Source organism: Lonchura striata, chromosome 11 (genome assembly GCF_046129695.1).
Source record: "Lonchura striata isolate bLonStr1 chromosome 11, bLonStr1.mat, whole genome shotgun sequence".
NCBI classification, from domain to species: domain Eukaryota; kingdom Metazoa; phylum Chordata; class Aves; order Passeriformes; family Estrildidae; genus Lonchura; species Lonchura striata.
The window spans coordinates 11,144,307-11,161,766 of NC_134613.1; the positions used below are offsets into that span (position 1 = coordinate 11,144,307).

General features: G+C 36.2%; 1 protein-coding gene across 10 annotated transcripts in view; it reads right to left on the reverse strand.

Annotated features, from left to right (window-relative positions):
- Positions 1-17,460, reverse strand: part of TCF12 (transcription factor 12) — a 160,798-nt gene that overhangs the window by 53,060 nt on the left and 90,278 nt on the right. For all 10 annotated transcript variants that reach the window (XM_021546320.2, XM_021546319.3, XM_021546325.3 and 7 more), the window contains exons 7-8: positions 17,151-17,215; positions 1,693-1,828 (exon numbers count right to left, since the gene is read on the reverse strand). In XM_021546320.2, the coding sequence (XP_021401995.1) occupies positions 1,693-1,828; positions 17,151-17,215 (201 nt within the window). The remainder of the gene's footprint in view (positions 1-1,692; positions 1,829-17,150; positions 17,216-17,460) is intronic.

Below are 17,460 nucleotides of genomic sequence, written 5' to 3' on the forward strand. Positions count from 1 at the left end.
AACCCATTCAGTGTGGGGTAAAACACCATCATCATCAGATTGAAACACTTTTTTTTCTCTCGAAGTTCAAACATCCTTTCAAGATGTAAACAATTCAGCTGAACTTTTCTAAGAGTGTTCCTTTTCTGAAGCAGGTGTGAGGAACTGCTGCATTTGTTCTGGTATTCTGAGCAACAGGAACATACAACTATCTTCATAAAGACAGCCAACCCCAAGTTAAATGGCAGTTGGTTTAACAACAGGTAAAAAGGTTATACAAATATGGTATTTTAAAACACATATATACACACATACATTTAGGAGAAGACAAAATGGCCTTAAGTTGCACCAAGAGAGATTTAGGTTTGATGTCAGGAAAAAATTCTCCACTGAAAGGACTGTCAGGCATTGGAACAGGCTGCCCAGGAAGTGGTGGACACCATCCCTGAGGGAATTTAAAAGATGTGTAGATGTGGCACCTGGGGACATGGGTTAGTGGTGGACTGGGCAGTGCCAGGGTAAAGTTGGAATCGATCATCTTAGAGGGCTTTTTCAAATGAAATTATCCTGTTACATATAAGATTAAGTTCTAAAGCAGTATTTTTAATTAAAAAAAAAAAAAAATAAAACATTTTCAAACATGTTCAGACTATTTGAGTGCCCAAGAAGTTTGCAGTTATAGTTAATATTAAAGTTACTTCACAAAGCAATTTGCATTTGAAAATTTTATTTTGGGTAAAGTATGGTTGGAGTTACATGGTTCCAACAAATAAGATTTTTACTATGGAATAGAAGTGCTATACAGAATGAGAGGCATTAAAGACTCAACCATATGATTAGAGAAATTCTAATGACCTATCATGCTAATACTGAAATATATGGTATAACTAAAATAAAACATTATATAACTAGAATATAATGGTAAACTAGAATATAAGGTTACAGTCTCTCTTTTTATACCAAAAAGACTTTCTTTAATTTGCACACCCAATTATTCACAATACTCTTGTAGCAGATACTACAGAACAGCTGTCTCATTCTTGATTCTCTGGTTCAAGAGAATTAGAAAGCTATAAAAAATACCACTGTCTGTGACCAAGTTTGAAAATTCCATTCACCTCTAACTATCCCCAGATTAAAATACTAATACCGTCACAGGATTATAACAATTTTTAAGCAAGTTCCTGCCTGCATATTTTGCAAGGTAGTTTGATTTTAGGATAAACTACTAACCTCCAATTGCTAAGATCTTTAAAGGCATGTTGAACCGATTACAATGAACTATATATTGCCCTGAATAAAGTTACTTTTAGCATATAAAAGGATAATTATTTCCCCTTTGTGTCCTTCCCCTACTAAATAATGGTAATGACCTCAAGGTCAGGCATTTCCAGGAGTTAATGATGGCACGGGTTAAGGGCACTCAGCTGGTCATCAGCTCCTATCCATCTGTCATTATTGCTTTTGCAATTAAGGGTTTTATTAGAGTTTCTTGTTTGTTTTGTAAGCCAGAATGACCAGTGTTGAATCGAAGCTAGCATCTCAAAGAAAATGTTAATAATTCTGGTTTTTCTCTTACATAGCAGTTTGGTGTGATTTCAATTGCTCAGCACAGAGCAATCTCCTGTATATTAAATGAAATGTCAAAAAAAAAAAAAAAAAGTCTGCAGAGAAGAATCATGAACCAAGTTTAAAATGGTCTGTATTACTTACCAAGAGCTGCTGAGTCATGAAGTGGCCGTCGGCGCTGGTTTGTGCCAGAAAATGGGTAGTAGGGTGTTCCAGGCTTTCCAGAGGATGACAGCTGACCTGGACTTCCGAGCCCCATATCAGACCGAAGCAGACTAGACTACAAAAGTATACAGGGAAAAGTCAAATTGAGCTCTATAATAATGCAGCTGTTAATAGCCCAGGCTGACAAACTATCAACCACACTTACTGCTCTTAGGAATTTACTGGGATTTAATGAAGGTTCTAGAGTTCAAAAAAATTGTAGACTTTTTAAAATCAATGTTCAGAGTATGTACTATAGCATAATTCAGAAAGGCAAAGCCAGTTTAGCCTACAGAAAGCCATAACCATTTCAGCTGAAAACATCTGAAAGAATCAATTCATATTTTAATTTTAAACAAAAATCATAATCTTTTGTTTAGTTTGCAATATAACACCTCTTCTATTACACAATATAAACATAATTGATAAAAACTGCTAAGAGTTTATAGCGTGACATTAAGTTTTAGCACATACTTAGAAATCAAGACTTAGATCACATTCATAAAAACGTGGAATAAAATTGTCCAAAAAAAACCCAAATGCAGACAAGAGATAACAGAGTAGATTAATGAACAGAACGTGAAAAATTGACATTTTAAACACTTCAAACTAACAAGGTAGCTGAACCCTACCCTTTTTGTTCACTTTTCATGGCAGTAAAAACAAAAACATTCTAAACACTTACCAAGTGCATTGTATATTGTTTGACCTCACATTATTTGGATTTCCTTTGTAAAATTGAAATGAATATTGATGATTTAGAACAACATAGTTTTTCCATGGATGATGCTATGCTTAACTTTGTGTTAGTCTGAAAATCCTGACATGGAGTGAAACCCACAGAACTGTCTCTACAGGAAATGTTCTTGTACCAGGTGGTAAAAATTCACTGTCTTTCACTCCTGGCTGGTGCTTTCCTCATGGAGCAGCCTCCACCCTACATTGCACAAGCTAAAGACACACTGCTCTGAAAGTCTGTCGGTGTTTTAAGGTTACGTGGAAGCAGCAGCCTCAGAAATTTGATTTTTTCAGCTGTGGTCAGTATATGGTGCAGCCTTCCCAGCACAAGGGGGTAAAGCACAGCTGGCAGTACAATGGGGATGTTTTGCTTAGACTCACCTGCACTGACATTTCATTATCAGGTGATGCTAAGACAGAAACTGCTAACTGGAGTAACTTTTATACCAAAACCCCACCTAATTCATCCTTCAGCCTGGCTACTCCCAAGCCAACATTCCTTGTCCCATGCAGCTGCTCTCCAGGAGGAGCCCTCGTGCCCACGCAGGTTCCAGGGGTTTCCCCAAACCCACTCGTGGGCTGGATTGTGGCAGGAACTGCTCCAGTGCTGCTACCTGCTCGGGATACAGCAGCCAGCTGGCACAGCTACAGAGGCCACTCATTGCTCCTGCCTCTCCTCACCTTCCCTTCTGAGGCCCAAATACCCCATTCATAAATAACGATATTTTTGGATTATACTAGATCATCAAAACTGATTTGTCTGGTGTGAGGAGATGTAAAAGGTGAGGTTCTCTCATACAGCTCACAGTAAGGTACTAAATGCCTTCTACCTTGCAGTGCACTGGGATTACCAGAAAATTAAGACTTGAGATAGAGTTACAGAATGCATGTATAAAATAACCCTTTTTTTGCATTGTATCACCACTGAAATTTCTCTCTTTTCTTGTTTGATGACTAATTTAAGCATTAAAATCTTATGTTTTAATTGAATAGAGTGGGATGCGAAAGAATCACCACATCACAAACTAAAGGAAGGCCCAAAAGTGTTGAGTATTTTATACAAAAGTGTGAAGATCAAAATTTATTAAAAATGCTACTTCATAGATATAGCTTCCTCTCAGATTCTTCACTGTTATTCTTACAACAGTCTTTGAAACAGAATTCTTCATCTGAAACTTACATTAAAATGAGATGCTCTTATAGGGTGACAAAAGTATATAGCAAATACATGCAGGGGGAAATCTGCTGGTGGGCTGTTCCAAGGTCTTCTAATTTTTGCTTTGGTCAAATAGTTAAGATGTTATTGTTTTGCAGAAAACATGAATGTCAGAACATCTGTCTTACTCAATATAAATCTGAATTTAGCAAAGATACTATTCTAAACATTTACTACAGTTTTAGAGGGGAACACTGTGCAGGAAACCTGGGCAACGTTTTGTGAAAAACAGCTCCTCCAAACCAACACTAGCCAGAAGAAGAAATGAAACCAGTTCTCACTTAGGCCAACACTTGACCTTCTTGACCAAGAATACCCAGGACTGAAGGAAAATGTCTTTACATAGCCTGTGGGGAAGGGAGGAAGTATTGTGATAGTTGTCATTTCAAGGAGCTGAGGCAAGGTCCCCCTCCCAGAGCGGCAGAAGCGCTGAGGCTGGCAGGGACCTCTGGGGGTCAGCGAGTGCAGCCCTGCTCGCTCAGAGCAGCTGTCAAACGCTGTTAGGAACCACGGCCAGTTCACCTTAAAGACAGCCCTCCCTGCTACCCCAGCATCTCCCCTGACCACTGCAGGGATTTTGGAAATGCAAGGGGACCCATACAGATGCTTCCAAAACAAAAAAAAAAGGTGGGAGGATTCCTAGTTCCTCTATTCCCCTACTCATTAGATGGGGAAAGATTTTAAAAAAAAAAAAAAATCAAACCAACCAGTAAAAAAATTAACCTCTGAAATTCATTTCTACAATGTCATTCCGAAAGATGTGAGTCTGTGTCTTTTCCAGACACAACCTCCAACCTTTACTTCATGACATTTGCCACTCTTGCCCTTGTCCTAAATATTCCAGTGTTTGACATTTTCACCAGACCCCAAATTTCAAAGCAGCCTGGTTTCTACAATAACATAAAGTTAATGTGTAAGCACTATAAGTAGATACTCAAGCTATAGTAAATCTCAAGCTGTGCAACACACTCTGAAGAAGTTTTCTGATCTTTACTGTGTTTGGGTAAGCATTTTTTTATTTATAAAGAAGGAATAGAAAACCAAAGCAACACAAAACCACAACCCTCTTCTACCGTTGGCCCAATCAAATGAAACATCTGTTTAGAATTTTATATTTGTTCCTCAGTCTTCCTGAAGAAAATAAAAATAGATGTCATTAGTTCAGCTCATTGATTTTTCTGCCTGTTTGAACCAATTGAGAAAAAATATTGATTAGGACTGATCCTTTCCTAAGGGCATCTGATAAAGAAAGGAATACAAAAATACCACTGAGGATAGCAAAAAAGCTTTGTATTATCAGCATCAAGCTTCTCCTGACGAAGTGCCAGAGGTCCCTGCGCAGAGGCTGATCACTTACACACGTGGTTAGGGGCATTCTCCACAGAGAACCTGCACTCTCACTCTGAACCTCATCTGCCAAGCATGCATCCAATTACCAAAGAATAATCAATGACTGGTTATTCTCCTGAATGCTTGTCCAAATCCTCGTCTGTATTACCATTGTAAATAAACAGGCATCACTCCTAAAAATTTGTCTCTTTGGATTTTATAATGCATATATCCAGTTGCAAGACATACAAAAAGTTATTTAAAGCAATGTCTTCCATAAGGAATAAGTGTTCCATAACTTAAAAAAAAAAAAAAAAAGGAATTAAAAAAAAAAGGCTTTTGTTACAATCACCTAAGAACACAGCAAGCTTGAATCAGAAGAGAAAAGAGAAAAAGATGTAAACATGATTGCTTTACTTTTGAGATTTATCCCTTTCAGAGAAACCAAGAAACAGTTTTGACAGCCTCAGGGGAAATGGCCTGACCCAAATAGGAAAGGCTTTCACAAGGGCCACTATCTCAAAAAATGCTTTAAAGAGGTCACTTTCTTAAAGAGTATTCTCATAAAAATGAAATGCAGGGGAGGTGTCTATTCAAGCACTGCAAGGATAAGCTGGGGGGAAAATAATCATATTGGGGGTGGATTTATGCACCTTTGTCAAAGGAACCAAGTAACTTCACATTGCAGCTGCATTTTCACACAGGCAAAGTTCACTTCCATTCAAACCAACCAGCCAATCAACCATATGCTTATATCAAAATTATATGCCTGAGATAAAAAGAAGCTCCTCAGTCAACTTATTTTAAAGTGTTTTTTTAATTGATTCTTTCAAATAATTTAAGCATAAAAGTAAAAAAGAATTTGACTAATTCCTAAGTTTTCTTCTCTCCAGCCCAGCTCTATGACTCTTTAGATACAATTTGATGCCAAAACACTGCTCTGCCTTCAATGAACTTCTGGGACACCAGCCAGAAGAATTCCAATATATTGATAAACATTTCTTTGATTTTACTTTGATATTAAAAAAAAAAAAGTAGACAAGTAAAGGCCACAGTTGCCCTTACATAATATTCCTTGTAGCTCTCTAATGCTTAGGCTCTATGCAAAAACCGTTTTAACACACACACTCCACACACTACCTATATTCAGTTTTACCTATTCAAAAATTTGTTTGCCATAGGCAGGTAGCCTTGTCCTTCTTGATCTAAATCTTGCTCACATTCTTTTCTTAAATGCAAACATCGGCAAACACTTTTAAGAATTCAAATTTTCCCAGCATAGCCATAGCCAAACTATGCGACAGTTTCATCCAAATACAACAGTGTGCCTTTACATTATTCATTATTTTCTATCAAAAGAATAATATGGTTGAGAATAAAAGCATTAGCCCATTATATGCAACTGATTATGACAGGCCTATTATGCTGGCATAATAAGGCAGTCTGCTTTGGCAGTGAAATGAGAGCTGCAACTCACCAACTGCAAACTTAGATCTTGAAAACCTCCCCAACAGTCAACTAGATTCAACTAGATTTTATTTTTCCAATTTTTTGCATTAGCTTCCTTTTCATAAAATGTATGCTTTCAATCCCAGCAGTCAGGCTGTACATATTTAAAACAGGAAAACTGTCTAGAAATTAAAAAAAAAAAAAAAGTACTTGAGTATTTAGTTAAAAATTGGGAGCTTGAGTACTTTACTTTTACAAAATAATGTAATGCAACACCATTCATCTCAATCAAATCCCTCCATTATCCCACCACAGTCGCTGACAAACTCACTTGGCATCTCTCTATTTCTCAGAATTACACAGAGCAGATGGCAAGTGCATTCCTTGCCTTACTGTAAACTTGAAATGTTGCCCTGGGTAGAGCACAAGTTTCATGTGCATGTCCTTTTTACTCAGTGAGCTATTTGGATGACTTACAGCATGGATATAATGTGTCTCAGTATTGCATGTCTTGCCTCATAGATAAACCTGACAATTTGCATAAACTAGCTTAAAAGAACATAACAAACCAGAAAAGTCAAACTCTGGTAAACTAGCAAAATCCCCCAGCAAAGTTGTATATTTTGTTATGGTGTTTCCAAAGGAAAACCCAGCACAACACTAAAACTTTAACTAATAATTGCTCTGAAATCCTAGTCCAGTAGAGAGGTTAGGGCTGCAAAAAGACCATTCACTTGAGTTCCACATCATGCAGTTCAAGCCAAAAATATAACTGAGATATAAAGGGTTGAATTTCACTTTACTCAAGTCTCCAGTCTTTGGAAACTGTAATGAATATGCACTCCAAAATAGGAGCTGAATTTGGAAAAAACACTGACATATGATGTAAATTCATTTTAAATTTAAATTTTAGAGATATGTTTGCAATTATCAGCATGTTGTTAAAGAATCTCATCCTGAGAATATCATCAAATAGTAATGTGAAATACAGTGTTACCATTTTGAGAACAAAGGGACTCTGAATGAGTAATCAATAGCAACTGGCAGAAAATGAGGCATTAATTATGATCCTCTCTAGTGTTTTGTCTCAAACAACATTTCATTAAATATATTGTGCTAACCTGTACATCTTCAAGCCATTACCAATAGATTTGATCAGATACATTTTTGGTCTGTTTCAGGAGGAGGAAAATATCAGAATTAGAAAACCAAAACAACATCTAAAGTATTACATGATAACTTGAGCTTTTTTTTCTTGATCAATTTAAAGGAAATCAGGGGTTGCCAATAAAACATCTCAGGAGAGAATCCTCTAACAACATGTTGATAATTGCAAACATATTCTTCATTAAAAAAAAATACTTAGGTCTTATAATCTCGGTGTAGTCTCTTGAAAATTTAATTATCATCTCCTATACCTAAAGTATCATGCAGGTTTGAGAAGATAATGACAGTCATCCATCAACTGCATCCTGCCAGTGTAATCAGGCTAATCTAGCTCACTGGATTTAAAACCAGCTACCTAGGGTACTAAATACTGAAGTGATGCAACATCATAAACAAAATTACATTTAGCTTTACTGTCTTTCCAATTAATGGTAACACTGGTAAGTTATCAATATATTTATTCTCTTTTTACACCAAAGCTTTTCGGGATCACCAAGAGCTGCTTATTCATGTGTGCACCTAAGCAGAGGCTGCTACTGTGGCAAATTCTGTTCATGTGTAAATACACTGGGACTGAACACAGGGGCAGAGAAGAGAGAAGAAAGGGGTTTATTCAGAATTACATATAGGGAGGTTTTTTTTAGCAGGGAGGAGAGCAAAGATTAAATGCAAAGGCAAGAAATAATTTTGTATTCTTTTTGCATCTAAATGTCCTTAAAGAGCCTGATTAACACAAATATTTTGAAGAGTCCCTTCCTTCTCTTTTGCAATATTGTCTTCCCTGCACTGATGCTGCATATTGGCCAGACTACAAATTCGGTTTTATGCTTCTAAAGCGGCACCCTGCTGATGTTGGTGTCCAATCCCCGAGGTTCTGCTGCCTCAGCTTGTCTTCCCTCATCCCCCCGGGCAAGGTATTTTTGCCTTGCTGACTGAATTCTAGGAAGGCATTACTAAGCATTGTGATTACAGGTCAGGCACCCCTCCCTTTGCCTTTGAATCTTTTTGCTACATTATGAAAACAGTAATTTGAACAGCTTCCTTTCTGTGATTATACAAAAGCCGCTTTCTGGAAAACTCCAAAATTTTACAAGAGAAGTCGCTGAGTGGTTATTCATCTATTTTTTAATTTTTATGGTACCACCCTCCTTGCTTTCCTTTATGATTACACAATACTAGCATGAAGAGTCAATAATATAATAAAGGATTTTATGCTGAGTCTTATTTACAGAAGTCAGACTATAAAGGATATTTTAAAGCTCAAACTACCTTCACATCTGTTCCTTAGTTCTCAAAATTATTTAAAAATATTTCAGACCATTAGTAGATAATTTCATGTATATAGTATGGAAGCCATACATCTCCTCTCCCACACAACCAAGAGAAAAATCTCTCTTGTTCTAAGAACCAAGTCAGAAAATTATTAACACAATGAGGGTACATTAATAAAGGTACCAGTTAATTGTTAGAATTTAGCATGGAGAACCCATAAGTTTTCACATATGATCAAGGGAGAGACTAATTTCAATTCTAAGGTGGTAGGAAATGGTCAGGAGATATCTTAAGCTACAACATCCTCTCCTGAATAAATGTAATCCTTCTCTCCCTGCTCTTCAGAAACCTGTGCCAGCAGGAGCACCAGTGTCTGGAAAACCACTCCAGAACACAGCTGAAACCAATACAAGCTGGATGGTTTAGTTCCATGAAGGAGGAATGTAAATGACAACTCTTGTGCTTCTCTCCAGCACTGAGTGAGTGCCCAAGCTCTGCTCTCCCACCCATCCCAGGACTGATCCCAGTAGCAGGCTGCCTACACCCCTCTGCTCCCCCTCCCCAGTCCTGCTCAGGGCCTCTGTTCTTGACACCAGTTATTTGTGCAAATGTGAAGTTTGGGAAGGGACTTTTTCTACCTAATAATTAAAAAAGGAAGGCAAATGGGGGCTTAACATACTAGAGTAATTACAGACAAAAGGAATGCACACTTCAAGAAAATCCAAAGGGCAATCCAGCTCATTCAGGTAAGCAGGCATGGCTGAGAGTACAGAGCTGAGCTAATATTTTCCCCATCCCCCAGTAATACCAAAATTTGTAACTGAGAAGCATCCAGCTCTGAGCCAGTCAGAATAGCTGGACATAAACAGCAATTCACCAAAGAAGTTTTATCTGCACTCCATGCTATAGCATTATTTTTCCTTCCTTATGTAGCAATATGCAAGATTAGATGCATATTAGTGTACAGAATATCCATAACCTTATATACAATCAAGAATAAACCAAAAAATAAAGGTGGCAAGAAAATTTTCCAACCCTAAATAGTGTGAGAAATAGAAGGGCAAAGACAAGAAACTTACTTGTTTCTTGGTAAAGGCGTTGAAAATTATTCCTTACAGAACTGCTCCCCCTTTATAAATAGCATCCCTCCTCCAACTATAACAAATTCCTAACACCTGCTACCCACTTCATTCCAGGGGGAATGTCTTCCCTGATTAACTTCAGGTGGTCACCTCCAGCGCTGGAAAAAGAAATCTAGCTTGTGCCCCATACATTTTTACTTTCTAAAAAGGTTCTGCACACTCCTTATCTGCTGAGTGACAGGAGATATTTTCCCCATAGCACAATAAGTAATTCACATCTAATAAATCATGATGAAAAGAAAGTTAATATTGCTTGATTCTACTTGAGAAGTAAAATAAAGCAAAATAAACTAAAGTTCAGGCATTCCATCTGCCCTTAAACTATATATCCTTCTCCCCATCCCAATCTTTTAGGATGGTATCAGCTGGCAGAATCCAGAGTCACTGCTCCAGTTAACATTGTGTCAGCCTTTCCTTCAGCAGATGCATTTCTCAGAGATTGATAGCTCAGCTGTAAAAATCTGCTTCAGGGAGACACCTGATATCAAAAATGTCAGGGAAGGGGAGATTAAAAAGAGAAAATTTACAAAATAAAACCAGTTTTTCAGCTTTAAAGTTATATTGGTATTAAAAACCCCACACATGTACAAGCCTTAAATTTTTTTTTATACTTCCATAACTCAGTATTACTTGGATTGAAGGAGGCATCATGTTCTCTGTACTGCTTCTAAAACTATGTGAGGAAGGAAGAAAAGCAACTGGTGCCACTGCTTGTAGCCTTTCTAAGGCCCCACTCATCAGAAAGGTGCAGAAAATGATGTAATTTTCCGCCTCATTGCAAAGATCCATCTAAAGCATCTTCAAACATACACCAGCAGCGAGGAGGAAGAGATTTCTTGTTGTTTAATAGACAGTGGTTGGCAGAAACGTTGGCAAAGCATCCTAGGAGCAACTGCAGTGCCAGGCTGCCACGCTGCTCCTCGGGAGCACACCTGCAGCCCGAGGTGGATTTATCTGTGTGCCTTCACCCCCATCTGAACAACAACCACCCGGGACAAGACCATGTGCTACAAAGACATCGTTCTAGTCTAACTCTTACATTTTAAGCTGTCAAATGCCACTAAAATCCTACTCTACCCCACCATTCACAATCACTCATTTCTTTCACTGTTGTCACTTCTGAGTTTTTTGTCCTCGCAAAAATTGTACTTCCAATTACATTTATCATATTCTTCTCTACATTTCCATTTTTGTTAGTAAATCTCATTCCTGCTTCCCACATACATTTTGCACATTCTTATCACCTAACATTCACAATTTTGTATGCTTAATCTTACAGCTGTTTAATGTTACCTGATGCTTTATTAAAAAAATTAAAATCAATCTTCTCCATTACACCAAATACACATCTTACAGTTATATAATTTATGTAACTGTATAAATTAAAATTATAATATAAATAATAATATATAATTGTTTATATGACAAGCATTATATTAATATTTATTTTATGAAAATAAATTTTAATGAGAATGCATAAATTCATTGCTACATAAAATTTATTAATATTAGTTAATATGTTTAGAAACATATTAAAAATACTTTTAAGTCAGTGCTATTTTCTGGTATCTATACTCTTGTTTTAACTTTTGCTTGCTTGATCCTCATCACCCAGCCAGTAATACAAAAAAAGTTGCCATTTTTGCACAATAAGAATGAGCTTTTATGTTCTCCCTAGACAGCTCAAATGTCTGGAGTTGTACCCTTATTACACTTCCTCAGCTATTAGAGAGTGAGCTCTGAGATAACTACTTGCCCCAACATGGTAGGACTGTTCTTTAGGTTTAAATTCTGCTCAAGCTGCTTTAAAGTCTCTTTAAATTTTAAAGAGGCAAATTACTGACTATGCAAAGACAAAATAACATACACTTGCAGTCATTTCTTTTGCTGAAGTGATCACCTGTTAAATTGCCCAAGAAATTGGTGCTAAAGGCATTTTTGGGGGTTTATTTCAAAAGTTCTTATAGTCTTTGTTAAGAAACAAATTTTTTTACACAAAAATAAAAACTTTTTAGTCCCTTAAGGATGTAACAGCTAACAAATACTGTCTAACATGCTGCCATTTTATTCTTTAACAAATAGCTAAATTTGCAGGCAAAAAGATGCTAACCTTTAAATTTTCATGTTAAATTGTGAAGAAAGGAGAAAGTGGTAAATTCTGAAAAGTTGTCTGAAATCATGTCTTAATATGTTTACTTGAAGTATATCCCCATAAGGAGCACTAAGTGTGGTGCTAATGTGCATAAAATGTTATTGAGATGCTGCAAAATTCAGGCTAATTTAATAAAGCCTGATGTGCCTTACATCATGTTGCAATGATGCAATAATATGCTGCTAAATGAGTCACCTCACATTAGCTTCATGGCAACAGCAGAGTTGATGGCTATGGAAAGGAAAATGGGGTAGAAATATTACTGCAAATATTGATGGACCAGCTTTCTGTTGGATATTTTTTCATCCAAGAAAAAGCTGCCTTATTTATTGTGTATTACCAACATACACAAAACTTATATAATAATAGCAGCAAAAATGAGTAAGAAATCCATCTGCTACTAAATAAAATATATGTAGTGTACACAGAATCATATAGATTATCCATATGCTGTCTGTGTATCCATATACTGTCCATTTCACACAGTATGTATGTACATCATGTACTATAGTGTATATTTTATAAATTATTTCTTTATATATATATATATGACTGTACATAGTCTAAGTGAAATGTAATTACTAAATTCAATCCATAGCTCCTTCCAGCACTCATATATTCTACAATTTTACCAGCAGCACTTTTTTCTAAATGGGTTTTATAAGTTCTGAAGTCTCCCATCATCATGTAGACCATAGAGATTAATGAGTAACAAAAATGGAGTAAATTAAGATATGACTCTTTATAAAAGGGAACACTTTAAACCACAAGTGCTGAATGCCTCTTTAGTTCCTGCCTAGCATCCATTACATTCAGCACTTGATTCTACTCCTTTCCCACACACAGGATAGAATGCAGACTTCAAATTATTATGAAGGGAGGAAAAATGTGTTATCTCCACATGTCAAAAAATTAATCATGTCTGTTTTTCATGCATGATTGTTTAGAATGAAAATAGAACATTAAGGGGATAGTCACCAAAAATTTACTATCCTGAGCCCAGTGATGCCAGTGGGGAGAGACTGCTCCAGGCACATGAGAACAGGCACTGTGGGGCTAAAGGAGCATCCCCCACCAATTACCCAGGGCACTCTCAGGCTCCTGGGGATAAAGTTACCTTCTGGGAAGACCCACACAAATAATTAGAAGAATTAGTCTAACCGCTACACATGTACTGCATATTTATCTCAATTTCACTTTAAAAATAGTGCAGATCCCTGGCTTTCTTTGAGCTCAGACCTGTCAAACCAATGTGCAGTGACAGCTGGGGACCTTTTTGATGATATTGGAAATGGGAGTAGTGAATTCAATATCTGAAGTCTTCAATATCTTGTTTCTTTCATATAAGCTACTGTTTTCAGTACTAAATCACACAAATGTAAAGAAAACCCTTTTTATCACAAGAAGGTTTCTTAAAATGTAACCTTTACCTGATTTATAATTTGTGAAAAGTTGCCATTCCCAAAACTGCAATTACATGTCCAACAGGAATGGTGGAGCTCCCCACAAAGATTACAAACCACCATCGTCCTTTCAATTCAAAGACACAGAAGAGACTTAGTCCCATTTCCCCCATTTTTTCCCCAGAATTGCTATTTCCTAGTGTCAAATCATGTAGCATTGCATTTCATTCTGACAGCTAAATAGAGTTTTTAGTATTTCTTCTAAAAGCTGTCAATTCTTCCTCCAGGTAAAAATTTTTGACATTTATCTAAATCAGCTCTGCATAAGCCTTAATTTGTCATTTTACCCATCCACTTCGAGTCTATATACTTTTGGATGCTCCTTTTTGGCTTGCTTAAAACACCTGATGGAGAGAAAACCTGAGAAGCTTAGCTTCCTGCTAATAAAATATTCATAAATTAGCCATATTTACATTATTGTGACTAAATGCTACAGCTGAATCAGATTCTATTACCTAAGTCACTCAGGTTCCTAAGCTACATTGAAAATCAATCACACTTCAACTCCTACAGCCTAAATATAAAGCCTGTAGGTAGCAAACAGTCCCTACAAATCACTGCTTAGATTATTTTCAGTAAAAGGTGAGAATTATACTAAGACTCTGAAACACTGCAGTTTACAAGTAGTCTTGAAATTTTTCATTCTAGCCTTCTGTAAACTCAACAGAAAGTAAAAATTAAAATTCCTCACACTTCCATACTAGGTTATTAATACCTTTTACACCAGTAACATAAGGAAAGGAGGTAGGAAAAGGATGCATTCAAGAGTATTTGGAGAAGTTAGATATTTTCAATTCATCTGTACCAAATAACAAACTCAGGAGACTGACTAGCTTTTGCCATTTTACCATTTCAGAAACCTTAGCCACTGTCCTTGAAGAACTCATGGTTCAGAGCAGAGACTAGAAAAGAGTGGGGTTGGTTGGTTTCAGAGAGGCAGAAAAGTAGTGGCTTGCAATTCCTCAACAACCTACTTTGTTGTTGTTTTTTTTTTTAATAATACTGGAAGAAATAGACGGCAAATGTCAGAAGATAATGAAGTGATACTGGTTCAGCTGGAATACAGTATATAAAATTAATTTCCTTCTCAGATTGCATAATAGATGTTTTAATAAGGCTTTTACCACTTACACATTTCACAGGTGAACTAAGGAACCAAGGACAACTAAAACTAGTGTTGAATACAGAGTGAAGCTGATAAAAAACAGCTTAAGAGTTTATGATCAACCGTGGGTGAATGTATTAACTGAGATTTTGCAGGCGTATGTTTTGGGCATCATTCCACCTCTTAATTAGTGACTTGGATGAAAAATGAAGACTACATTTACTAAACTCACAAAGCAAATAACCCATAAGGATCTACAAATGCAGTGCAAGCCTGGAATTCAAAACTGCACTGACAAATTTAGAGATGGTAAAAGCAATGTGTTTAAAAAATAAACACATTTTTGTACATGGAACCTGTAAACTGAAAAACACAGGGTGAGGAAGAGCAAGCTAACCAGTATTACCATAAAAAGGTATTGGGAAATTTTAGATCACGACTCACATATGTATGTACTGGATATTTGTTAGGAAAATAGGCAAATACCACCCAGCAAAACATTCACAGTACTGTCTGAAAGATCCAGAAAATTTCTTTTTGCCATGGTGGTAAGGCCCTAGGTGAGGCACTTGACCTCATTTAAAGCACTGGAATTCCCTAGAGTTGTGAAGCTACTGGAGAACATTGAAGGCAGAGCATAAGCTTTTCTACCAATATTTCAGTCAGAGATAGATCCTGTTACATAGCCACTGTTAAAATATAGCTGCACTATACATGCCCAGGTGAAAATTAACTCCAGTTATGTCTTATCTTTTCTAAGGACTCCTTATCATCATCATCTAATGGTTTTTCCAGCCCCTACAGACTTAAAAGAGAGTAGATCCATGTCCACTGTCTGTAAGACAAGAGTCGGCTACTTTAATTACAAAGATGTTTAGATAAGGGACCAGGGAAACTTTCTTGAAGTAATTACACTTCAGTAGTTGAAAACAAAAGTGCTCATGCAGTCTTTTCCATCTCTAGACTTTTTTGGAACTGACCACATGAAGCCTCTGTCAGGGACAATGCAGCTGATTCTTAATTTGGATTGCCATGACCTCTCATGATCACTTTGGACCTTCTCTGTGACAGATTTCGAACACTGTAGCTGCAATGAGAGCCGCATTTCAAGGACTACCATGCATTCAAACAAACAAATCAAAAATATTCAGAAATCCCACCACAGTCCAAGTTAAATTCATTCAAATGCTTTCAGATTTACCTGACAAAGACCAAAATAAAGTACAAACTGTAACTTATCACATGAATTTAAATGGAATTAAAATTTAATTGAAAGTTAACTCTATCTTCATTTTTTATTTTCCTAAATATAGAACTAATTCAGATTTACCTACAGTAACATTTTCCCCACATACTAAAAATTTTAAGGAAAAAGAAACTGAGGGAGATTAAATAGAAGCTTATCAAAAGGATAAACAGAACTAAAAGTGATGCTAATAGAAACAAACATGTATAAGATTGTAGGCTTAAATAGCTATACATAAAAATGATTATTAAACAGTACTAGATAGAAACAATCCTAAATATATAGAGATATAAAAGGATTTTCCTCACTGAGAAACTGAACAACAGAAATTACACTCATTACTGCAAAGCAGAGTGGAATTTTATGCAAAGTTCACATAAAACAATTTACCAATTCAAAACATTAATTTAATGAAAGAGTAAGGGGAAAATTAATTTGATTCCAAAACCAATGTAAAATTTAAGTTATTATATTTAAATAGAGTACACACAGAGTTATTTCAACAATAGCAACTACACTAATACAGTGTTTTACTGTCTAGACTGGCAATAATGTGAAGCCTATAACTCTCAGGTACAGAGCTGTACTGCTTTTTGGGAGAACGTTGCTGAAAGCTCACCCATACAGCCACAAATGGGTCTTTGTTTGCCACATCTGCGTTGCAGAGGAGTAGTAAAGGCTGTGAGAATGATCCTTTCTTAATAGGGGAAGCATTGCCACATGGTGCTGCCCATTCACACTTCCCAAGCTACTAGTTAAAAGACTGAAAACCAACATGTCAAACTCATATGCTAGATGTTATCATCCAGAAGAAAGACACTTCTGAAAATATCAGCTCAAAGGAAATAGTCAACCTACAGTAAAATTACAAAATGTTCCTCTTTGAGAAAATAAACATAAATTAATTTCTTAGATTATAAACATATTAGTTATTCAAATCTTTATCAACAGACACTGAATGTAATCACATGCTAATTATACTTTTAAAACAGTCAAACTTCCTGTACATTCAAAACAAACTTTTAAACAATGATCAAAGTATTCTTAATCTGGCTCATTAGAAATAACATGAAGATATTTAGATGAATCATCACACTAAAATGAAGAAACTGTACGTACTTGACAGCCAGGTAAGCCTGTATCTCTACCATACAGTGGAAATGGACCTCTGTCGGAGGTTTTTCCTATAAAAGGAAGAAATTAAAAATTTGGTTATTTTTAAAATCCCCTAGACAACCACATCAGTTGTCCTTTTATGCAATTGAGAAAATCTATTAGCATTATAATAAATTTATAAACATCAAGTTGCATGAATAAAATCAGGTTTTTGTATGTGTTTAACACACTCAAACAACACTACAGTAACAGATGACATATTTACCTAATTAAATTCCTTTTGTAACCAGTCAGATACTATAAAATATTCCTA